This window comes from Polypterus senegalus, chromosome 6, assembly GCF_016835505.1.
Source record: "Polypterus senegalus isolate Bchr_013 chromosome 6, ASM1683550v1, whole genome shotgun sequence".
Taxonomy (NCBI): domain Eukaryota; kingdom Metazoa; phylum Chordata; class Cladistia; order Polypteriformes; family Polypteridae; genus Polypterus; species Polypterus senegalus.
The window spans coordinates 150,590,608-150,617,583 of NC_053159.1; the positions used below are offsets into that span (position 1 = coordinate 150,590,608).

The following is a 26,976-nucleotide window of genomic DNA, read 5'->3' on the forward strand; positions in this document are numbered from 1 at the left end:
ATGTGACACTGCTGCCTGCATTGTTTATGATTGTTACAGAGAAAAATGGTAGGAATTGACAAAAAAGTGACTAAATTAATAAAAAGGCCAAAATTACAATGACTGACCCCCCCCCCCACCACCACCAAAACACACAAGAACCAAAGCAACAAATTCCCCCAAAACAATCATTTCAAATACATTTTCATAATCAAAACATTGAACACTACTAAAATAAAATATAAAAACATATTTTTTGGAGAATGTGTGAATCACTTTTTCTTGCTGACATTTCCTTTATAATTGAGGAAGGCCAAGACCCTTGCATGTGCATTCATAAGATTAACCACAGTGTCGTTTTTTTGTGCAATTGATTAGCTGCATTCTGTTTTAATGAGTGAAAAATAAATGCAAGAGCCATTCTGGGAATTAATGTTCCTTTCAGCAAAATAGCAGAGCACATTTATTTAAATGACAAAGGCTTGTTCCAGAAATGTAAATTTAAAATTAGCATTAACTAAAACATATACAATTTTTAATTATTATCTATAGAATAATAGTTCATGACTTTATACTTCAATATTAAAATTTGACAATTTACAAGTAAACATATACGAGAGTGGGTTGCACGGTGGCGCAGTTGTAGCACTGCTGCCTCACAGTTAGGGGGCCTGGGTTCGTTTCCCGTGGAGTTTGCATGTTCTCCCCGTGTCTGCGTGGGTTTCCTCCCACAGTCCAAAGACATGCACGTTAGGTGCATTGGTGATCTTAAATTGTCCCTAATGTGTGCTTGGTGTTTGCCCTGTGGTGGGCTGGTGCCCCCGGACATTAATATGGTTGGACCCCCGTGACCCTGTGTTAGGATATAGCGGGTTGAAAAACGTCTGACTGACATATACGAGATATATTTCTGACATTATTTTTACTATTTGCTGTTTTGTATCCTGCCCTGCGGTGGGCTGGCGCCCTGCCTGGGGTTTGTTAAAACTGAAATTTTAGTAATTGGCAATAATGAATACAATGAGGTTATCAGAAATAAACTTGATGCATTAGGGTTAAAAGTTAAGACGGAAGTAAAAAACTTAGGGGTAACTGTTGACTGTAATCTGAATTTTAAATCGCATATTCATCAAACCACTAGGACAGCATTTTTTCAGCAAAAGTTAGACCTCTCATATCACTGAAAGATGCTGATAAATTAATTCACGCTTTTGTTTTCAGTCGACTAGATTACTGTAACGCACTCCTCTCAGGACTAGCCAAACAAGACATAAATCGTTTGCAACGAGTGCAGAATGCAGCTGCTAGAATCATAACTAGGAAAAGAAAATCCAAACACATTTCTCCAGTTTTGATGTCACTACACTGGTTACCTGTGTCATTCAGGATTGACTTTAAAATTCTGCTTATGGTTTATAAAGCCTTAAATAATCTCGCCCCATCTTATATATCGGAATGTCTGACACCTTATATTCCAAATCGTAACCTTAGATCTTCAAATGAGTGTCTCCTTATAATTCCAAAAGCTAAACTTAAAAGAAGTGGTGAGGCGGCCTTCTGCTGTTATGCACCCAAAATCTGGAATAGCCTGCCAATAGGAATTCGCCAGGCTGATACAGTGGAGCACTTTAAAACACTGCTGAAAACACATTACTTTAACATGGCCTTCCTCTAACCTTACTTTAACTTAATCCTGATACTCTGTATGTTCAATTCATCATAATAACTATTCATAGTGGCTCTAAAATCCATACTGACCCCAACTCTCTCTTCTGTTTCTTTTTCTGGTTTCTTTGTGGTGGCGGCCTGCGCCACCACCACCTACCCAAAGCTTCATGATGCACCAACATTGATGGACTGAAAGCCAGAAGTCTACGTGACCATCATCATCAAGTCCTTACATGAGAACCCTAAATACAAAGAGGACTGTTTGATTTATGTTAGGTAGATTGCCCAGAGGGGACTGGATGGTCTCTTGGTCTGGAATCCCAGCAGATTTTATTTTTTTTCTCTAGCCGTCTGGAGTTTTTTTTTGTTTTTTCTGTCCACCCTGGCCATCGGACCTTACTTATTATATGTTAATTAATGTTGACTTATTTTTATTTTTTATTGTGTCTTCTATTTTTCTATTCTTCATTTTGTAAAGCACTTTGAGCTACATTTTTTTGTATGAAAATGTACTATATAAATAAATGTTGTTGTTGTTGCTTCCTGCCTTGCGCCCTGTGTTGGCTGGGATTGGCTCCAGCCAACCCCCGTGACCCTGTGGCTGGGATATAGTGGGTTGGATAATGGATGGATGGATGTTTTGTATCCTTTGGAGTTTTTTTTCTTTTTGTTGCATTTATTGATAACATAGGGAAGATCAAACAGAAACATAAACTTTACATTTGATTTGACTTTTTGACAAATACATTTTTATTACTAGTAATAAAGTAAATTATATCAGACATAACTCAGAATCAGTTTCAAAAATGAGTGTATAAAAGTCTGTGCAGGGGTCATTTCTTAAAGAGAAAAAGTCAAAAATTGAAAGTGTTATCAACTTGAATAGCAATATCAGCAGTTCAATATAACTCTGGCTTTCAGCCATAAAATACAGTCAGTTCATTGCTCTACAAGTATCTATTTACTGGCAAGTCAAATAATAATGGAGTTGTCAATAATGCATATAGTCAGAGTGTAACAAACTACAATTAAATACTCGAGAGCACCCTTGTTCTGTACAGTTCTCCTCTTGTTTGTCTGTGGCTTTTATTAGTGACTCAGCCTTTTTAAAATGTATTTAAGTCCTCATTCATCATTAATGCACACCACACATTATATGTAAAGTGTGCATTATTAAGTATATTTCAGTATTCATCATTTTTGTTGCTATGAAAATTATAACTTTATGGTGAATAAAATAAATGACTGCTATATGCCGTATATTTTCATGTAAATACAAAAAGCGAAGAATAAAAACTTTTAATACCATATTGGCACATTGTACCATTCAATAATGTACTTATTATTCAAATAAAAAGTACGTTTAGTTTAAATAAAGACAACTTTCATTTCAGATAAATTAGCACTAATGTTCACCTGTATGATAAGATTTAAAACCATTATGCAAACCTCTTAATCCTGTTTGGAGTTGCAAGACTTTAGATCATTTCCCGTCAGGTACTGCAGGCAACCAACCCAACTTGGGAAGTATTTTAATAGCTAACTTCCATTTTGCAATAGAGTATGATCATTTTAAATACAGCACATTAAACATGTAAAATAAATATATTTTTCATATAATACTGTATTATTTACAAATAAAACATTTATATGTGTGTTATTTAACATATCAGAACTCTGGGAAAATGATGCCTACTGTTTCTATACAGTACTATAGGCTCATACACATCTAGTTATGTATATCACCGAAAGTATATGAGAGTCCAGTCAATCTGCAATATTTGACTAATGTATCCATATGGGCTCTGTTGGTCACTCACTTACATTTCAGAAGTGTTTTTTCCACTTATGTTGAAACTTTGTTGTTATCCCAAATATATATTTAAACACAGAGCCTAATGGTTTACATTTATTGATTCAAGCTCTTCAGATTGTTAGATACAATACAGTTATGTCATTTTGCTGTACTCTTTTACACTGATGAAGAGAGAATATTTCACTCAAAACACATTGGCATTTTGGTAAATTATTTCAAGATAGTGACAGCTGCGGTCTACATATATGCTGTATGTTTGCTTCATATTACTTTTCCATTGAGGAGGACTTTGCATAGACTGGATCATTAACCTATAGATTTCAACAAGATATTTATGAGCTGCTGATAAATGGCCAACAGTGGACTTCTGAAATGTTGTGATGAAGAAATACAAAGGCAGTTTCAATTAATAGAGAGCCTAGAAAAATATGTCTAAATGAGGATTATCAAGTTCATCGGGGTAAATAAAAATAATAATTAGTATTATTAATATCTTTTTACTAGTAACTTGGTGATTTTTTTTATTTTCTTTGTGTTTTAGTTTGTGGATTGAATTCTGTTGCTTGACTTGTCTTTTAGGCCCTGTGTTTTGCTTACTTTTTTGCTCGTTTTTTTTTTTTTTTTTTGACAATAAATGTTTCTATTTTTAAAGAGCTAGAGTTTGTATGGTTTGTCTCTCCTTCTTTGTCATTTCTGTTTCATGAGGATTATTAAGAATTGTTTGGTTGTTGCCTTTCCCCTGTTGTGCAGGTATAGGCCAATGCCTACTTAACTTTTTAAGGAGAAGCCATCTTGAACAGTAAGGCTAAAGCCTGAGCCTAGATTTCGGAAGGTTTGGCCTAAAATTGGGAGATGTCTAAATGTGGTGCTTGATGGCAGGGTTTTATAACTTATGTTAGTGTGGGTATGTGTGTGATTGTGCCATGTCCAGAGTTGGCTCTCTAGTGCTACCAGGATGGGTTGCTGTATTGGAACTGATTTAGGAAGGAATGGATGGAAGGATAAAACTTTGACTTAAAAAAAAAATGTCTGTATGTGACTTTAGGTATACTACTTTTAAATTATAGTCATGCACAAATTTATGTCTAACCATTGTCACACACGTGCGCATGGGAGGCAGCTAAAGGGCTTAAGTGAAGGCAGTTCAGATGTGGCAGAGTACACTGACTCTTTTTCTCCCTTGCCTGTAGACCATTCCCGGGGGAGTCCACCTGGCTCTCTTGACATCACTTCCGGGAGCCAATGGAAGTCGACCTCACTAGCTCCGGCCCCTCTGATGTCACGTCCGGCTGTGATCCAATGGTTGAAGACCACGTGCTCGATCCTTATGACCTCACTTCCTGTCTTCCCCTTTAAAAACCTGCCCCTTTTCCCTTTTCCCTCAGTCTTGTTTTGGACTCTGTTGTATGCACTTCAGTGCTGGTTATTGTGACAAAAATGACTTTTGCAGCCAGGATACCATATTGCACGGGTGGCTGCCCCAAACCTTTATCTGTTCATGTCTCGTTATTGTGACACCATATTAATGTATTTGTATATGTCTCAAAGCTAATTATGTTCTAGAAACTGCCAAAAACAACCATTAGATGATGCATGTACTGAGTAGCTGATAGTCAGTATGATTTTCAAATGAAAGGACTGGGAGATAACCATGGTTAGAAAAACAAAGCAAGGTTGATACTGGAAAATCAAGAAAACTGATCGTCAAAACCAAAAAACAAATAAAAAGAATAGTATTCATACAAGAGTTGCATAGATCCATAACAAAGTAAGAAATTAAATTACACAATTCTCTTGGTTTCAATCCCATCTCAATCCCAAGGCGATCCTTTATATCGTTGTGCAACATGAAGTCAGCAATTGTGCATTTTCCCAAAGGATTATGGGAAACTGCCATGGCAACAAACACACCAAAGTCTCAAATGTGGCGATAATCATTAATGAAATGGAATGGCATCAGAAATCATGCTAGAAAATGATTAGCCTTTGAATAAGGTAGTGATTCCTCAATTAAGTAATGGCACAATTAGATTCTGAAGACAAGACAGTTTCTCAGCACTAGTTGGCCGTGCCAAGCAGCGTTTGAAATCACTCTACACGTAGCTGGCTCATTTTTTTTTTTGTTTTTATGTGTGAAGATTGCTCAAATAGTTTTCTTCCAACCACATTGCCAATACCATTAGTGCGTTTTTTATTGTGACATCAAAATTCTGTCTACCAAATACAATGAAAATCATAAAATACAAAATCAGTATTTATACTGTGAAATAAAAAAAATCCTAAAAAAACCACAAATGACCATCAAAGTGAATCTGAATCCCATCTGGCTCTACAGCAATATGACTTCAAGCAATGCAGCCCATCACTATGTTAAACAAAGATTTTGAAGCACTGAATGTATCAGACTAGATCTGAAGCCGGCTACTCTCAGTTTTAAGTTGTGAAAAATAAAGATATCACGAGATGCACAGGTTTAATCTTCTACCTTTTTCAGTTTTGCTTTTTAATAGTAGTTTTCTTGAAATATCATTGGGCTGAACTGTTCTTTGCTTTGCTTGCTCTCATAATGGATAAACTAATATGCTTTGACCTACGATTCATATGGCTAATTAAATACTATGCTTTCAATTTATTTTGCACATTTCATTTTATTTTTTTTTTTAGAAGTACTCATTTGAATTAGTTGTCTAGGGATCACAAAGGAACTGTTTTCATTTCCAAGGAAGGCACTACTGTTAATGACTATAATCTCAGTGACATTAATGTGTAATCTTATATTACAGTATTTACATACTTAAGCCATCATTACCATATAGATGAATGCCACTCATTTCCCTTTCAGCTTAGATTTCTTTCTCATCCTACACCCTCTAACTTCCTTAATTCATCACTTTATCTTAGCTTAGATTTTTCTGCTAGTAGTTTCTTTCCTCAGGATGAAATGCAAAAGTTCATCGATTTAGCCTTATGTCATTCTCTTTGGTGCACATTTGTTTCAGATATTAACTGTTTATTTTTGAAATACAATTACAAAATCAGGTCCCCAGGTTAACTTGCATATAACAGGACTCCTCTAGTATATTCTCAGCAGGTTTCTTTTCATGCTGTTTTGTATCCTTTGGAGTTTTTTTTTCCTTTTGTTGCATTTATTGATAATATAGGGAAGATCAAGCAGAAGTATATAAAAGTATTTAAAAGTCACACACCTCACAACTTACTTGTCAACCTAGATGTTCTATAGTTTTATGTTTTCACAACAAATTAAAGGATTAAGCATTTACAGAGCTCATGATTGGAGGCTCGTTTATAACTTTAACTTAAAATATAGTTAGAAAAATGTCAAACATAAGCACAAGTAACAATTTGTTTCAATTTTTTCGTATATTTTCTACTTAACTCTGAATTTGCTAATGATAATTTAGTGTTATAATACTTTAGTTCAGAGGAATTCAACCAGTGGCCCATAACATGGCCATTTGTGGTCTACGCAGACCCAGAATACCACAATAGCTGATAAAAGCCATGCCCTCATTACCCACAAAAAGTCATCAGAAAGCTGTTTGGAAATTAAGCTTCTTGCTGTAAACTACAAGTATTTTTCCCTTTTAATATCATCTTAAGAACTATTTCCTCAAATGTCATCTGAACAACAAAAACAAAAAAAACTCTGTTTATAGCATTTCCTTAAAATTAGCTTGAAATAAGACAATCATTTTTCTTGTGATACTTTAAAGGCGTTTTCTTTAAGGATAATTGGTAATAAAACTCATGTGTTGGCTCCTCAACTTGTACAACTCATATCAAATTATTGTATTGCCCCAAGTTTTGAACATTCCCATGCACTCACAATTTATTCTTATAAATCACGTTTCACTGCTAAGTACATACTTTGCTTCATACTGTATTCTTGTGAAAAATTTGATTTCATGAGTAGAATAATTGATTCCTGTTATAAAAGGCAGACACAAAAATATAACAATTGAAATGTTTTATTTCTTGTAATATATAAACAAAAAGGAATGCCATTTTTCCATGCATGTAAAGCAAAGGGACTTGTACAGAATATTCGGTTTTAGTCAGTTAGTTGGGCAATTGTTGGTTTGTCTCCCTTATAGTGTTTTAATTATTATACAGTGTTTTGAGGGTTTTAGGAACAAAATATAATGTACAGCTAACATTTACAATCAATGTACCACATAGTTTGTTTTTTTTTTATTATTTTCCTTTTTGCCTTTTATTCATTTTTAAAAATAGGAGTATTCTACATTTTCTGGGACATTTAGTAGAGGATTCTTTTATCTTAATTGGTAAGATACTTGTTACTAGGCCTCTGGGATCCATCAGGAATAATGCATATTTCATTTTCAAGCAAAATTAGTGAATGTGATGTCATTTGCTCTTTGGCAAGTCTTTTGGAAATAAAAATATGCAAAAGTCTCAGAAGGTTTGGTAAATGAGACCCATTGGGAGTATTTGTTGAGCAAATCTGAATCCAGAGCATTTGTTCATTCTTTGATAGAGAGATTTTAATATTTAGGCATAAAGAAAAATGTGATTGATCTGATTGTGTCTGAACTTTGAAGGCTTTCAAAAGGTTTCATGAAAATGATTTCATCTGTGCATGACACAGAAAAGCTGTCAAATAAATGCTCATCATCTTACCTGAGCTGCTGCAGAATAATGGGTCTACTATTCTCTCATTTGGCCCATAACAGACGACTGATCTGTAGCGTGTGCCTTGTCCACATTCTTTAATATCCCCTGGGACTCGTATTCCCAGCTGAAGTTCTGCTTTGTTTTCTGGAAGAATGCAGTCAGACCAGTTTCCATATGGCTGAGAGATGAATTCATCACAAGGACAGGGCTCCATCTCGGTTTGGGGGAAAAGCTCCAGGTTCTGACATTTTTCTCGTTTTCTACTTTTGCCTATTGCAGATAAAAAAGATACATCATAAAAATAAGAGAAAATTTATAAGAAATATATAGAAAACATATTATGATCATTGGATATTCATTTTAGTTTTTAAGCCATTTTAGGGTTAGAGTGGCTCTAAAGCCATAACTGGGCACATTAGATGGAAGGCAGCAGCTAACCTTGAATAGAGTATGCTAGACTCAGTTACAAATACACACAGAAGAAAGATATAAGATAATTGGAGAACATACAGTATCTTTAAAATCTCTACTCAAGGGGAAAAAAGGTGAATTTGGTTCAGAGTGTATGCAAGCCAGAATCAAAACTTGGGCCTAAGGCACTATGAGCTGGCAAAATTACCCATGACTCCTTTGTGCAATCTAACGGGCTTGGTTATCAAATTAATTAACCAACATAACACACTAGATTTGATTACACTAATTGCATTATCTATTATTAAACAAATTATTATTAAAATATCTATGATTTAATTATCACAATTACATTTAAGCCATGTTTTAAATAAATGTAATTCTGTCAATATACTGTGCAATGTATCAAAAAAGAAACCAGTTTGCTCAAGGGTTTATAGTTTTGCAGTGCCTATTATTTTTCCTCGTTCCAAATCATGTCTTTCTTTGTAATAAGTCAATATAAAAATTGATTCACCCTTTTTATGAACACAACTCTGTGGATTATGGTTGTGTTGAGTTAATGCCCATTCCGGTGGCATTGAGTACAAGATGTATGACAGCCATTTGATGGCAAATTCACATGCATACAACACTCTGTCTCAGGGACTTTTTAGAGTTGCCAACTACTGGTAACACAAATCCATCCATCCATTTTCCAACCCGCTGAATCTGAACACAGGGTCACAGGGGTCTGCTGGAGCCAACCCCGGCCAACACAGGGCATAAGGCAGGAACCAATCCCGGGCAGGGTGCCAACCCACTGCAGGACACCCACAAACACACCCACACACCAAGCACATACTAGGGCCAATTTACAATCGCCAATCCACCTAGCCTGCATGTCTTTGGACTGTGGAAGGAAACCAGAGCGCCTGGAGGAAACCTGGCTCTCCTAAATGTGAGGCAGCAGCGCTACCAGTGTGCCACCGTGCCGCCCGTAGCACAAATCAGTCCTTAAAATTGTAAATAAAAGACACGTTTATGATGTAAAATTGGAAAATTAAAAAGGCAAAAATCATGCTGCTTGAGTTTAATAGCATAGATGTAATTGTAAATTGTAAATTTTCAAGGTAGACATTAAAAACAATTTTAATAAAGGCAAATGTGTTTTTCTTTACTGATATTAATACAAAATATGTTTTTGTTATTCTCTGTATCTATGTTTTAACTTCCTTGGCTCAATACATTTTCCTAAGTGGTGAACTTTTGTAGTTTTATTATTCTAGGATCGAAAACTATCTTTTGTTTTATCGTAATGCCTTGTTTTTTCTCTGCCATTTTGTTTTCCTGTTGATAAGACGCAGTTCCCGTCACCGATCACAAGCCCTGGGAATCATATTATGTCACTTTATTATTTAAGCTAACATCAGTCATTATTCAAATTTATGGATTTAATGAAAACAGCTTTCTCAAGTGCTTTCTTTTGAAGCTTTCATATTTAGACCTATTTGCTTTGATTCTTACACTCTGGACTTATTACAAGGTAGGTATGACTTTTTGGTGTGACCGTATCTTCTAGAATGTAGGTCAAGATTCATTTCCTGACCCTTTCGCTACTCCCTTTTTCCCATGTGGCATGCAAATTGTCAAAACTGTGAAACAGTCATCATGTAACTAATAAAAACTCCGATCAAGGGATATGACTGGGATAAAGCAAATGTACAGTAGAATCCTACCACAATACACACAGAGATGGAGAGAGAGAGATTAGATTATGAAAAGAACACAGCAGATAAAGGGTCTGTGTAGCGGACAATAGTGAGGTGCATAAAACTTTTTAAAGGTTTATGCTGAGGAAGCAGACACTTTTGCACTAGTTTCTGTTTTGGAAAGAAAAGTGTAAGGATTTTGATGGGGGCACAAATGTCTAATTAAACGTCAGTTTTAATTTTACCACGGCCATTAAAGAAATTTAGACTTTTTCAAACTAGTATCCGTTTGAGCCAAAAATTGAACCATGAATGTAAGAAATTTGACAAATGAAGGGATACCATTCAGTGTCTCAAGGTTGTTTGTTAAGCTAACAGCTAAGCAATCCCAATATCTTATCCAGATTCTTCCCATAACTCTTTGCATAAAGAAGTGCTTCCTGGCTTCAGTCTTAAGTGCAGTTCCCCTAGATTTTCACTGGTGTCCTCCAGCACGTGATTCACATTTAGTTGAAAAAAATCAGCTGGATCTACTTTATCAATGCCTTTACAAATTTTGCTTTTTATGATCAGGCACAAGTTACAGTTTATAAGTTATACAATTCTTACTCTTGGAATCAACAATGTACAGAAAGGCTCAAGACAGTGTTTAGGCTTAATGAAATCACTGGATTAATGAATGAAGTAAATAATTCTTCCAGTTTGCCAGTTAGTCATCTTACTCCTTTCTAAATGCTGAGCTTATTTATCATTTTGGCTAGTGGGTAATTTATTGTCAGTGTTGTTATGGGGAATGCATGAAGTCCTAAATTAAATCTTTGAATTTGTGATAGACACTCACAATTTGTGACAAAGGAAAGTGTCAAAGAATAAACAGTAACAAAAAGTGTGCTGATTACCACCAAATTAATTTAGTAAAGTATTTGAGACTACTGAGACCCACATAGGCCACAGCATGAACCAGACCGTCTGCAGACGGTTCCATGTAAAAATAGTTTGAAAATGTACAACCATACTTACATATTTCTGTGGATATGCAAACATTTGTATGCAATAAGTGGAATGTAGGCTTATTATAGAGCAGTCCACATCAGCGGTCAGCACAGATTCTTGGTATTCTTAACTTTTTTAGGGCAGATGTCGACTTTTGTCGACAGGAGGGGTTGAGGGCACATGTCGGCAAAAGTCGACATCCAGGGGTAGAGGGCAACAATCAGCTGTTAATGGTGACAAAACTCACTGTCACGTCAAAGGCATTCCCCCTCTGCTTGGAGGAATGTTAGACTCATTGACTCGGCATCTAATCCTTGTGTGTGCGTGAGTTACGAAATGTAAACAAATGTAAACAAAGGCAAGATGGCATCGACATCTCATGAGGGAGCGAAGCCAGTGTAGAAAAGAAAATAGTCAGCAGACAAAGTTTTACGCATTATCACTGAGTCGGACTCTGATATTTCAGAATCTGATTTTGTTGACAGTGATCAGGAGATCGAACAGGAGTGTGAGGAGCCAGCATCAGCTGATCAGACGCCAGCTGATGCTGCCCCAGCTGATCGGCTGCCAGCTGAGTGCATTCGTGCAGCCGATGCACCTATGGCAAGATTTGCGTATGAGAATACCCAGACATTGATCCGTGGGAGCCAAACTGGCTACCAGACTTCACAAGACGTGAAGTGAGGGTGAACAGGACACACATGCCTTCACAGTTGAAGCCAGACAGCTGAAGATGAAAAGAGGTGACAATCCGGTTTTCATGTGGGCGAATAACTTGGTGGCATTGGCATGGCACGATGTCAAACACGTGACTTGTCTCTCTACAATACACACTAACGATATATGTGAGAAAATTATTCGTCAAAAGGGAAACCCAGAAGGTAGGAAGTTGGACAAGCCAGTTGCACTTGAGGAGTATAACTGTAAAATGGCTAGAGTTGATCGACTGGATCAGATGCTGGGGTCATATGCTTACGGCCATAAGTCCACCAAGTTGTACCACACTGTGTACCATCGCATGCGTGAGATTGCATTTACAAATTGCTATATATTGTTCAAGCAGGCAAACAGTGACAGCACTATGTCTGTGGCAGATTTCCACAAGAAGGTGGTTGACAGCTTGCTGGCAGAGTATGTTGCAGTGCCTTTGGCAAAGCGAGGAATGCCATCACAAAGAGCAGTGCCAGACAGGCTGACTGTGCGCCACTTTCCTGCAACATACTGTATGAGGAAAAAAATACAAACCTGACTGTGTTGTGTGCAGCAATAGACAATTGAAAAGGAGGCACCAGTGCAACACATATTGTAAGCAGTGTAATGTGGCAATGCATGCAATTGGCTACTTTGAGCGATATCATACTTTGCAGGACTTTGCTGTGTAACATGTACAGTATGCAAAATCATAGTATGTGAAATCATATAGTATGCAGGCTCACACAACATGCAAGACAGTAACATTTGTCAAAAATAAATATTTTTGGTTGATTTGATATGTTAAACCATTGCTTTGTGTTCTTTTTCTTTTTTTTTTGTGTTCGTTTGTGGACACCATTTTGATATCATCTTTACGAATTGTTATTTGTGTGAGAGTTATTTTACTAATATTGAAAAGAAGTAAGCACAAACAAGCTGATCTATCCCATAGAAGTGCGCCCTGCGTCGCCCTCTCCCAGCCCTCCTCTCTGGACTCCAGCTCCCCGCTGGCAGAGAAGTTTTATTTATTTGTCCACGTGACTGTCGCGGAAACTGCCACATTATAACTTTTTCTTAATTGGCAGTACTTGATAGTAGAAGAAATGAGGGAAACAGTTTTGCGTCTTTCTACTTTTTAACTGCACCGAGCTGTAAACAATGTGAAGACTACATTGCCTTCCGCAGCGAGGGGTCGTGAGAACAAAGTTGACTCTGGGAGGCGTGGAATGTCGGGCTGCTCTGTCAGGTCGAGAGCTTCGCAGTTTCCTCTTTTCTCGCACTGTTTGTGACACTTCTAGTCCCCCTCGGCTCCTGGGAGAGAGGAAATCTTTCCAAATTAGTGTGATCGGTGCCATCAAAGCAAAACTCTCTTTGTAAATTGCGCTGTATCACTACTTCCTGTCCCTTAACGTGAGTTCAGGTCACTAAAACTCCGCAACATTCAGGGTTGCTTTTGTGATGAATTCTTTTAAGATGATGGTGGGTTTACATCTAAGAAGATGTACCGACCTCTTCATGTTAAGTTTTGGACTTGGGAATTGTTTGGACCTTCTGTCCATTAAGCACGGAAGGGCAGCGTCCACATTTCTGAGAATAATTTTTCTCTTAAATCACAGGCATGTAGTGCAAGGTTGTCAGGCAGAAATTTACAGGATCGCATAGAAAATGTAATTTCTGTACCACAGCGTTCATATAGTGCCTTTCACAAGGGATCTGCTACTGAGAGATGATCCAAATACATTTAAGCTGTTAGTGCTACTTACCTGTTGTGTTATAGCGCCTTTAAAATGTACTTTACCCAAAAGCACTCCAGGACTGCACAATGTATCTTTACTTCTTACATGTTAATGTTTTACTGTTTAATAATTTATATACTACATTTTTTTCCCCTTGCACTCAGTGACCGAAGCCACTGGGTAATCAGCTAGTATACATATAAATGGCACATCCCCACGTTTCCCCACATCCAAGTGAAGCTGACTGTGTGCTTTATTTTCTAAGCTGTGTTGAAAACATTGGAATGCAATTTCAATTGAGTTTGCATACTTTTTTGTAGCTAACCTGCAATAAATGGAGCAGTGACCAGTTTCAGATAAGCTTATGATTTTTATTATTACACATGCTGAAACAAATGGGAATGGTTATAAGTGATAGTAGTCGTTTATTGGAGAGAGAGAGCAACATAAAATAATGCTGACAGCAGAACCTAGATTACATTTTTCAAAGTAAAAAGATACTCAGTTGTGACCAGGTATGCGCCAGAGTAGAGAGACAGCAATTCACACCTGGGTATCATCGTTCAAAGGTGTTGTTTATGGTGGTAATAGGGGGTCTTTCATGTAAAAACAAATAAGAAAAATATTATAAGTCAGATCTTCTGAATAGGATTTCAGAATCATAACAACATGGCCATTTGCAATGCAGCAATTTAGGAAGAGTCAAAGAAGGACAGAAGCATGCATTGGGGAAATAAACAATGATTTAAAAATAGAATGCCAGTTGGCATCTGTACTGGTAGCTCTAGGGTTAATGTGGGTATCCTTTAACAATACCAATTAAAGGCCTACACATATTTTATTAGCTATGCTATTAAAAACAGCAACATTTGTTAAAAATAGTAAGTCAATTAATATACATTATTGTCATTTTGCTTTTTTATATCATGTTAAAAAGATTATCATAAATTGTATAATATTCATTAGAACTCAAGCTATTAAATATCACTACTTGTTTTAAAATTCTGTATGAACATAAGGAAGTATAATTTTAATAACTGAATATATTAGATACACATATTTTACAGACTGGGGGAGTTTAATAATTACATATAGAGTGTCTGAAAATGTATAATTTTAAAATATGAGGTTTAAAAAAGTATACAGGCAAGATACAGTAGTTTTGCTTTTAGAGAGATGGCAGTGTAATGATACTACTGTACTGCATTAGTGTTGGGTTTACCAAGCGCATTGTTAGGTCAGCAACAAGGATCACAGTAGACGGCTAGGTGTTTTGACCCACATTACAGTTACCTTTTTAGAGGTGCTATTAGAAAATGAATCACATTATGAAGATAACAGGCCATTTAGCCCAAAAATGCACATTCATTTCTCAAAAATAGCATAATAAAGTTTTGAATCTCAAAGAAGTCCTACTCTTTACCACACTATATTATGATTTATTCCACGTGTCTGTGGCACTCTGTGTGAAAAAATTATCCTTAACCATTTTCCAACAGTATGCCAGTGTTCCTGTTGAACGCCTTTTTAAAGTAATAGCCTGGCTAGAGAGCAGAATGGGATAGTTTCTGCTTCCCTCGGTACCAGGAAATTCTTTTTCAGAATTGTTTAGAATTGTTGTTTTTTCCTGTTATGTTGAGCATTTATTATAATGTCTGGAGTTGCTAAATCTTTTTGAAATGTTTACTTATTTTATTTCTTACTAATAATGTGTATGTTCTTCAGGTTCAAGTTTTAATGTTCAGGGTGAGTTGCAGAAATGCAGTACAACAATATTCCCCTTTATGAGTCAACAAACAAATGAAACATTATTTTTCCTTTAAATAACCCATTTGTTGATCATGGGGGCTTGAGTCAATCTGGAGACAATCAGTGCAGATATCAGTCCTTGGATGCTAGTGCACACATGCTCATACAAGACCAATTTGGAGTCATCAGCTAATTTAACACAAATCTTTGAGATGTATGAGAAAACTGTTTTACTTTGACAAAAAAACATTATGCAGTAGATACAAGAAAAACATGCAAACTTCACAAAGAAGTGTCCAGGCTTGTGGTCAAATCCAAAACTTATAAGGCACCACTATTAACCACTGTGCCAACCTAAAGGAAATTTTAAATTTCCATTAGCCTTGAAATATTTAGCTTGTTCCTTAAGTGACTATCATTTAAAGTAAATGTTAGGAGTAAAAAAAAAGTAATATTAAGTTATTTTGGTCAAAATCAAAAGGCTTCCAGCACTTTACAGTCACCTTCTTCTTTTGGCGGCACCCATTAAGGGTTGCCACAGCGAATCACCTTTTTCCATAGCTTCCAGCACTTAACAGTGCTAATCACTAATCATGGTGTCATTCTGCATGCTGATGAGCAGTTGCAAGTAACCGTTTCACTGTGCTCTCTCACTCTGTACACTCTGTACATGTGACCTGTGATAATTATATCCTGAATATTTTACTCACAGTGCCCTATTGCTCTAATGCCTGTGGATGTCATCAAAACACATTCAAGTGCTTCCTTCCTTGAATGCACCCACCCATTCCTTTCTTTTGGGTTTAAAGGGGTATGGACTAATACTAGAGTAGCATAATGTGAGTATTGGCACTTTAGTGTGGATTCATAAATATGGTTTGGGGGTAGGCATATGCAGGAAAATTTAAATGCATTGATCTGGTCAGTCTTGATGAGCAAAAACAGCTTTACAACAAAGATTAAAGAACAGAAACATCCAACCACCAAATGTCCCACATCATTCTTTCTCTATTCAATATATTTGTCAATGTGATCTACCCATGGCCCCTCCTGTCCAATGGTCTATTATTAAAAAAAAAAAAAAAGCACTATCTCTGTTAGAAACCCTGATCTCCAAAATATTCAATTTTTTTGCACATAGATTGTATTCTGCCAATAGTAAAACAAATGTATATGGGCTTTGCTGCAAACTCTTCATACTATTTGTGTCAAGGTGGGGCAGAATGTACTTTTCTTTGCATGTTTTGGGAATGTCCAATTTTTGGTCCAAAGTTACTTCTTTTCCGTCTTTCATTTTTGTTATTGATATTCCTCTCTTGCCTTATTATTCTCTTCTGCTTGATGACTGAACTGTCTCCCTTGGCTTCTTGCTGCTGTATGTATTTTAATAGCCTGTGGGAAATCCACACACTCTTTATCATTCTCCGCTTTCAAAGCCTCTTTTCCTTAATTTAACCCTAAAACAGCTTTCAGCAACAAGGAGTGATGGGGCATCCAGGGTTAATATTAAAAAGTGGTAGCACTAGGTGAAGGTCATTCAAGCCTGGGTTTCTTTAGGACTCTGGGGACCACTTGGCTTCTCTTGGCACTTGGGGCTTTATAGCTATATATACATTAGATGCATTAGTTTGAAGGGGTGGGAGCCAAAGGAGGGTAATTATTTCAATTTACACTGGAACCTCGGTTCAGGAATGTCTGTGAACATGTACAAATCGGTTTACGACCAAGAAGTTTGCCAAACTTTTGCATCTGTTCATGACCACACACTCGGTTGACGAACAAGCCAGTTTCTCTTCCGGTTTGTACACGCTGATGATTTCTGCACATGTTCAGTCTCTCCTTGTACTGTACATTGTCCTCGGTGCATCACACAGAGGGACTCTCCCTCAAAACTGTAACCTCCTCTCAACCCAGCATCCTCCTGTGGTATAGCGGGTCCACAGCTCCCGTCAAAAAGGCCAGTTTTAACAAATAATCACAGCACTCGCGGCTTAACGAGGGGGCGTGGTGGTGTATGGCCAAAGCGGTTCCTGAAGAGTTCGTGATGTGGGTGTTTCTCATTTAAGTGCACAGGTGAGAAGCGGTACGCATCTGTAATTGTTCCCAGGAGCTGCTGATTGCCATGACTACCACGCCTCTTCATAAATAGAAGCGTGAGTCGGCTAAAAGGAAAAAGAAGAGAACAGGAAAGAACGGGAGGATGCAGGAGAAGGCAGGAAGCAGGAGGAGAAAGCCAGTGCAGGAGGGAGAGAGAAAACGAGCACGAGAGAGAGATAGAGAGAACAAGCGAGCGAGCGCACGAGAGAGAGAGAGCGAGTGCACGAGAGAGAGAGAGTGAGCGAGAGGGAGAGAGAGAGAGGGAGAGCAAGAGCAGGATCCCATGCAGCTGAGAGAGCGAGAGAGGGAGAGTGAGTGCAAGCTCACATGCAGCTGAGAGCGAGCCTGGGTGTTTGTCTCAGTGTTATTCAATGTTTTTACATTTAGTTTACTGTTACACTGTGCATTCTATGGTATAATTAACTATTTTTGAGCTTATAAATCTTTAAAGAAAATTTATTTACATACAGTTTGTACGATCTGGAACGGATTAATTGTATTTATATACAATCCTATGGGGGAAATTACTTCGGGTCACGACCAAATCGGGTTTTGAAACGAATTATGGTCGTGACCCGAGGTTCCACTGTATACCTTCTTTTTTGTGTAAATAAATAATTGATCACAAAATAAAAAGAATAGTAAACTTAAAGTACACTACGTCAGTAGTCTAATAGTAAAACAAATGGACTTAAAGTGAATCTCAAATGACCATAGAGCAAGTGTCCTATCTGGACAACAGCACATTTCAAGTGTGGCTAATAGCAGGGATGGATACTACTGTAAGTACAACACAACCAGTCATCTGGATGAACATCTATGTGCTTCAAGCAAGAATACAGCCTGATTTTCCCCAAGTATCTTCTTCTTATAGAGATAGAACTGCTGGTTTAGCAGTCTTCTTTGGCCATCAGGGAGCTGCAGACTATACGTTTCTTTTTAAGTTCTTAACATTTCAAAGGGAGGTGTGTAAAGTTCTTAAGCAACTAGTGTGGTTATTACATTCCAGTCATAAATAACTTCAATTTCTTGCTCCCCAATTTTCAGCAAGACATTGTGACATAATATTAAAGATAATGGAGCAGCTACTGGAAATCATCATGCCACATACAATTCTTGACACCTTAGGCTATTTTTTCCAGTTCCTGCATGCTAGAGAGGCCAACCAAATCCAATTACTCTAATGATCTGAAAAATGAATATATTTCACACTGTACAGATTCCTGCTTGTGAGGCAATTACCATCTTTGTTCCAGTGTTTGGTTAATGAGTCATTAACAATTAAGAGAGTTCTATTATATTTTGTTAATACTATTGGAGTGTTGAGGAAAAAAAAATATTTACTGCATTCTGCATCCATCAGCAATCCTGTATCTGATTTTTTTTTTTATTTTGACACAGAAAACAAGGGCTTTCCACAGCTCAGAGGTGAAAGTCGATTTAAAACAAAAGAAGTGCTCAACAGTTAGGTGGATGCGTACAGATTCTTGACATGCAGTCCCAAAACACAGTAAACTGAGCAGAATCCGTTAAAAACAGAGCTCTGCTCCGAATTTGCATGTGAAGCTACCTGGAGTGCCAGGAGGGTTGGCTTCAAAATAATTTTGCTTTATTTCACAGTAACAAACCATGGCAGGATGCCAAGGAGCCATCATGTGTCTGGGTGAGTTACAGCTATTGCTTCTGTCACAATATTCTTAAGAAGAAAAGAAGAGGCTTTTTGAGGTATGAGGGAATGCCTTCCTCTCTGAGATCAGCCAGGTGGATCAATCTATTGTCCACTTAAATTTGAGTATTAGGCTAGATGAAAATTAAACACAGCAAAGATACACAGAAACTGTCTCTGTGTCTCTTCATTGTCATTTCATTGGTGTCAAAGGTGTTGTGATCAGGAGTCACAAACATAACAAAAATAGTATGAGGGATCTAAAACATTTCACAAAAGGCAGGCAACAGGCCTCATTTATAAAGCTTGCATAAGCACAAAAAGAGGCTTGAAATGTGCACAACTTCCCACACAAACATCAGGATTAATAAAAGAAAACGTGACGAGGAACATTCATATATTTACGTCAACATTTTAGAGAAACTGGGAAATGACAACACTCTCGATCAAGTAGGAAAATGCAGCATAACCAGCAAAATGATGACTCACGTGCGTAATAATAAATATCAAGCTGCCATTATTATAATGTGCACTGATGTGACAAACATTATGCCTCAAAAGTAATTAATATGATGTACAGCCTGTATTTTTCTTTCCTTTTAAGAGGGCCAATTCCGTGAATTTCCTTTAATGAACTTTTTTGGTTATTTGTCAGCTTATTTCAGCTATCTGTTGTCATTTTACAGGACACTGGCTGGCGGGTCAGGAATGTCTCACTCAAGCTTTACTGCCCACTGTGCTGGAAGCAAATAACCCACTGGCAAAGCACTACATCTAGTTTTCGAATGTTGTGGGTGTTGTGATGGATGGCCGGCAGCTCAACTGGCTGGGACGCCCCTGGAATAGAAGGATGGGGGAAGGCAGATACTTGTCGACACTGCTTCCCCCAAGACGCTAGATGGCAGCTTCCCTGGAGTGCAGTGGAACCCCAGATTCCCGCAGGGCACTATGGAACATGGAGTTTGGATACACAGCCCTGCTAGGTGCTGTGGGTGTCACCAGGAGGAGCTGTCAAAGGAGCTGGGGACATATTCTTTCAGTATAGCCCGGAAGTATGAGGTAATCAAGAGGACGGATGCCACGAAGTACTTGCGGGCTGAAGAAAATCCCTGTTCTGTATTAGACCCGGAAGTGCCAGCCAGTCACGTGGCTGGAGGGACAAAAGCACTTCTGGCTCAAGGACTATATAAAGGACCAGTGGAGACCCAGCAGGAGAGCCAGAGTTGGGAGGGAGTGTGTCAGAACTGCTGGATGGTGAGGAGGAGAATTATTGTGCTGTTATTATTGTCTTTGTTTGGTGGTGGAGGTGGTTCAAGGCACCACTATTAGAAGAGAAGGAATAAATAATCTTTTTGGTGCTTTTACCTGGTGTCTTGGGCATTTGTCTATTGGGTTTGAGGAGTGGCAGCACCCTCTAGTGTCACAGTGACATAGTCGGCAGGATTTTCTGGCCACCTGCATAAATTCTGTGGACACAGCCTGAAATAAAGCGTCACGACATGTAGGGACTTGCCAAACTCATTCCCCAGTCCATCACGGGGAGGAAGAAAACAAAGCAGACCGACACTACAGGGAGATGTCAATCGCTCAACGTCACCTGTGTCAAGGACGAGTTACACTTTGTCCAGTGTTCATACCTCTTAGAAGGAGATCATCTGGAGGTTTTGAGAGAGGCCGAATATAATCCCGAAGACGGTAGTGCGAGTGCTGAAGATTTCCACATGCAGTTTACAGGTAAGACACACGTGACCTGCCCTGAGAAATGATGGGATAGAGAAGGTCAACATAGGCCCATCGAGTGCTTAGCCAATATCCCGACGGACGCGGACTCTATGAAGGGGAAGGGTGAGGCGAACGTAGCATCACTTGCCATGATGAAAGGTAAAGAGGTTCAGGAAGTGACTGATCGGTCCACCGTTAACACAAAAGAGGCGGATTGCAGTCAGCATGAAACCTCATTCCAAAACTTCAACTCCCAAGAGGAAGTGCGAACCATGATGGCGCATGTGCAGAGCATGCTTGCCAGCTTATGGTTGGGGGACAAGGCTTTTGAAGGTTCGAGCCTGTCACCAGCTGATCACTTAAATAACTTTGATGTGCGGGAACTGGAAAGGTTGATCCTGCCCGTACACAGCTTTATACAGGTATTATCATCAATGAAAAAACTCCTGGAAAAACTGGGAACAACGACAGAGACGCCTTTAAGATGGGTGACGGAGTACCTTTGACGGCTTGATCGGGAGTTACCCCAGCTAATAGACTTGGTGGTACAGGTGGGTCAAACCGGTACTGTACAAAATAGGGGGACGCAGAGTGAAAGGGCAACCCAATTTATTAATATCGGCTGTCAAGTTACCTCGCATCCCACAAATGTTAAAGGGGGTGATGACCAAGTGTTCGGTGGAAGGGGCAGATAAATCAGAGCAGCTGGGTAGTGCTGACTTCGGGGTTGTCTCGGCCCTTGAAGCATCGGCATCGGTCATCCATAAATCCAAAGGAGTACAGACAGTAAAGAGTCTCTCTGTTACTCAAACAGAGACTCAAACTGTAATTTAATTAATGTAGACCATTACATAACAAAGGGATGTACACTCTTGTAAGGTGACTACTGTATGCAAACATTTTTCAGTCTTAGGTGCTCTGCCCTAAAGAACCTTTTAGCAAAAGCATTCATTTTGGATATTTGTTTAGTAAAGATAGATAGATAGATAGATAGATAGATAGATAGATAGATACTTTATTAATCCCAAGGGGAAATTTACATATTTCAGCAGCAGCATACTGATAAAAAACAATATTAAATTAAAGAGTGATAAAAATGCAGACAAAAGGTAAAACAGACAATAACTTTGTATAATGTTAATGTTTACCCAATGGGTGGAATTGAAGAGTCGCATAGTGAAATGTAAATGTATTGATATAAAATCATCAGACAGCAATGTCACATATTCTGTTTTTGTCTCTCCTTATTATTTATTGTTATGACTGTGTCGATCCACCTTGTGGAAGTCAGGGTGGTGGTAGTAGGGGAATTTCATTTTTATGGAGTGTCTTACCAAGAAGCTGTGGCCTGGCTGGATAATTTCATAAGAAGTAAGTGGCATGAAGATCATTAATACTGTGCCCATTACACCAGACGTAATAAAGTGAAACACTGCGATTTAGGACAGTAACTGAGAGTCATGATTACAGAGTTTAGTGTGCTAATCCTTGATTGTTGACCTGATTGGATGTGCATGCTGTCATGGCAGTGATCAGGCTAAAGACATTTTATGGTAGGATAAAGAGTAGAAAGCAGATTCTCCTCACTTCCGTTTTCTGTTTGGAGGAACTCTAAATAACTTGTCAGTCTTTTATATGATTTGTGTTTGAGTAAGCACTGCAACCCCTGCTTATATTTGTTGCTTATGTTGCATAATATATTTCTGTTCTGCTTTATTTCTTTGGGTGGAGAGTATATCATGCTGTCTTTTGTGTATATTGATAGGAATAGTGTGGTCGCTCAGGCCCTAATCTTTTTATATATTTGTCTAGTTAACTCAGGTGTTTCAGTCTCGGTTTCTGAAGGACAACTCTTTTCTTTCCAACTAATTTCTTACTTAGAATCCACACCCAATTTTTGAAATGTGTTATTTCATTTTATGTCCTCTTACTTTTACATTCTGCCACGGAATATGTTTCCAAAGGTGTTTTTGTATTTTTCTGAAACAGTTATTGTATGATGAGCAGACAGGGCAAATAGGATCAAGGTGGTAGTCATCTGTTGGCTCACATTGTATCTCATTATTGTTTGGCTGCTGGATAAGGGAAAAAAACAATTAAGGGTTCTAACTCTTAATAAGCAAGTGAATTACAATGAAGGTAAAAAAGTCTGTGCCATGATCAGAAGTAATTAGTTACTAATTTAGAAAGTGGTTGGAAAGAAAACCTGCAGCCTCAGCTGCCTTCCAATATCTGAGTTTGTCATCCCTAAGCTATATTTTTTGACATACATTATCTCTCTATATATAAAGCACTAAGATATCTGTCTGTCTGGTGTCTGTGCCCTTTCTAGGTGTAATATCATCTGGCATCTACAAGAGGGTGTGAATGTCCAATGAACAAAGGCAAGTAGCTGGTGTAAGATAGCAAACTGCACAGCAAATGTTCATGCATCTGGGCATCACAGCATCCACAACAGTGCTGGAAAATCCAATGAAGAAAGGCAAAAAGAAGCACAAAGAAAGAGGGAAATACAATAAGGGTTGGCATATCCGCCAGACAGAGGGTCAGAAATGCTGGGCATGATCGAAATAGACAGACTTATCATTGTATTGTTAAGCCTGTTTATTAAACCAGGCTTTTTATTGTACTAGTAGATTATCCTGCCCAGGATTGGTTCCTGCCTTGTGCCCTGTGTTGGCTGGGATTGGCTCCAGCAGACCCCCGTGACCCTGTGTTCGGATTCAGCGGGTTAGAAAATGGATGGATGGATAGATTAAGATGTTAAATATTATTTGTTTATTAATGACAATTTAATATAATACTGTCATACCTGCTTGAGGGTATTTATAGACAGTTTGTCCTGTAAAAATATAATGTTCTCAAACCCATTCAATCCATTTCAGGATTATAAGGCACTGTGAACAAGATATAATGTAACCTTACTCAGGGTGCCAGCCCAGTAGAAGAGCCCTGAAATAATATGTATACATTGTGTATATGCTGGATTTACATGGATTTGAAAAGACAAGCAATCTCAATATAAAAATATATATATGATAAAAATTTATATATAATAATATAAAACCAGGTCTCTCCAGCACACTATGTGCATATTCAGATTTAAGGTTATAGCTTATTTGAATAACAGGCATTTGCTTCTGTCACATTAATTCTCACATCAAATGTTTCGTTTATTGCAATAAAAGTAGAAAGTGAGGTAAGATTAAGAAAGTGTTATAAAGTGCCTGAACAGTGAATACTTAATGCCTTAACACAATTGGATTGAGCAAAATGTTCAAGTTTCTACTGCTGAAGCACAGGCTGAAGTGACAAGCTCAGAGTTTCTTACTGAGGCAAGAACTTAACCAGTCTCTATAAAATTCATAAAGGCATAAAGGCTTAGTCCCTAGTTAGTCTGTCTAACTGTAAGCTACACTCATTGATTTTATATATATATATATATATATATATATATATATAGTGAGATTTGGCCAGCCATTCATCCCGGCCAATTCCCCCCAGGCCGCCAGATGGAGCCCTCCTTGCAGCATAGAGGTGTCCCGAATGCCAGCAGGGAATTATGGACAGTGGACATTTAATGCATAGCCTTGCTGGATACCATGGGGGCAGCCAGTAGTCGCTGCAGGGAGGCCCAGGAACTATTATCAGTACACCCCAGAAGTACGTCCTAGTCACATGGACAGAAGAAATGACGTGCTTCCGGAATGAGGAAAAGGAGTTTTTCCTGACCCGGAAGTGATAGAAAGTCACTTGGACTGAGGGACAAACACTTCCAGGTCAAGGACTATACAGGACTATAAAGGACTATAAAGGACTCTGGGACATCCCAGACGGACGAGCTGAGTTGGGAGGCAGGGTGGCTAAGCGTCTGGGAGTTTGGAGGATTGTTTATTGTGATTGATTTGATTTATATAAGAATTGTGGAGAGGAGCGTGCTTTGTGCACTTTATTATTATAATAAATAATTATTGGACTTTTTATCTTCTGTCTGACGTGGTGTCTGAGGGTTCAAGGGAGTGAGAAAGCCTAAATCTGTCACTATATATAAATATATATATTGCATAGTTTTACTGTCAAATAATGCAAAGAACACGCAACACGTGTTTCATACTAATTATGGGCTCATCAGGCGTACACACTCACTGCACCCCCTCTTGGGGATCGGACCTCGGACGTCAGCTGCAAAGCCTCTTTACGTTGCGCCACAGTGTGTGGTTCGTTTATTTGACAGCATATAGATCGGGGTAATTACATTCATGGCATTCGTAGTCTGAATCACAATCTGATTGTATGGGTGGTTACCTACCAGTTAACATTCTATGATCTGCTTCTCGCAACTGAAGAGGGCACCGTGGCAGATGTTTGCCGACTTGCAGACCAACCACAAGCGTTACCTGGTAGGTAACCACCCATAAAATGGGATTGTGATTCAGACTACGAATGCCATATATATATATATACTGTAAATATATATATATATATATATATATATATACTGTATGTATATATATATATATATATATGTATATATATTTATTAACACTGTCATTTAAAACATATTACATAAAAAATATTACATACAAAAAAAAAATCAGATACAAACAGTGTGTATTATCTTTAAAAGTAACTCCATAATTCAGGGGGATCAAAGCCAGTTCCTAGAAGGCCACAGTAGAATTTTATTTCAATTATTTTTTTTTAATTAGAAGACAATTATTGTAGCTAATGGAACATGTCATTTAATTAAGTACCTACCTCAACTCTATGTTGTTTCCAAAAGTTACCAGTGCTCACATTTTGCTCCTGCAGGACTTACAGAAAAATACTCATTGAAAACAAGGCATTCATTGCAGAAGAGCCAATTCAGTGTTAGAACCCTTATGTGCCTTTTTTCTCCATTTACTGTATGTTTTTTAAATGTTTTTTTAACTTGCTTTTAGTTAATAATGAAATTCAGCTAGCTGGTATCAGGGCTTGTAGGAAGTCCTTACATATTATAGGATTAAACAATAACAACAACAATAATAATAATAAGAAGAAGAAGAAGAAGAAGAAGAATTGTTATTATTATTATTATTAAGTAACTGACTTAGAAAAGACAAAAATGTAAAACAATACAACAGTCCCAATATAAAAGCGCACTTGTTCTGTTATACCTTTTCTAAAAGTGTTTAACATTTGGACTTCAGTCTTTACACATTATACCTTTCGTGTCAACATTTTGTCATTATTACTATAACATGAAAAAAGTTTCTGTTTTAGCTATGTGTTCTAAATTTCTTGTCTCACATTTCCTGTCATCCTACATTTACCCAGATCATTGCAGACACAGAACACACATGAAATTAATGTATTCCAAATATTGATATATTATTTACCCTACACAATTCAAGACACCAGGTCCCAGATAAAGAGACTTCAGCTCTCAGATTTTTGTGTCTGACTTGACTTCATCTGCTTCGGCAGGGGATGGGATAGCAGGCTGAATGTTGCTTGTGCCGATTGACACAAAGACACTGATGAGGATGTGCAAGGGAATTTAAGGTGACCAGGCATTATTAATATTTTCATAGGCCTCAGGGATTCTAGTGTTAAAGATCCTTGGTACGTAACTAAACAAATGGGTAAATATTTAGGTACTGTAAAAATGCATCTATTAGTAACAAGACCTTAAAAAAGGTGTCTTTTGGTCTTCATAACACTTAAAACATTAGAAAATAGGTTATTATATCTCTGTGCACTGTGGCATATTGACATGAAGGTAATATTACTTGGTAATATGAAGGATTCAGGGGTCTTGTATTAAATATGTAATTTCAAGAGAAATGTGTCTCAGTTAAGCCATCTCAGGCCACTCCAAAGTAAAGTTCTGGTAGTAGATCACATTGCAGAGATGAATAAACACTTTACTCAGGCTATGTAAGTGTTATGAAGACCCAAAGAATTGTTTGTTAAGTTCTTGGTACATAATAGTAAACAAGTAATAGATGTATTTTTATAGTATCTAAACTAGTATTATCAAAAGTGTTCTATAATGTCTGGACAAAGATATTTATAAGTAGTGATATCTCATGGAATGCCACTATCAGTGACAAT

At 37.7% G+C, this 26,976-nt stretch overlaps 1 protein-coding gene across 2 annotated transcripts in view; it reads right to left on the reverse strand.

The window, feature by feature from the left end:
- thsd7ba (thrombospondin, type I, domain containing 7Ba) overlaps positions 1-26,976 on the reverse strand; it is a 1,045,844-nt gene that overhangs the window by 142,636 nt on the left and 876,232 nt on the right. For both annotated transcript variants that reach the window (XM_039757380.1, XM_039757379.1), the window contains exon 15: positions 8,126-8,389. In XM_039757380.1, the coding sequence (XP_039613314.1) occupies positions 8,126-8,389 (264 nt within the window). The remainder of the gene's footprint in view (positions 1-8,125; positions 8,390-26,976) is intronic.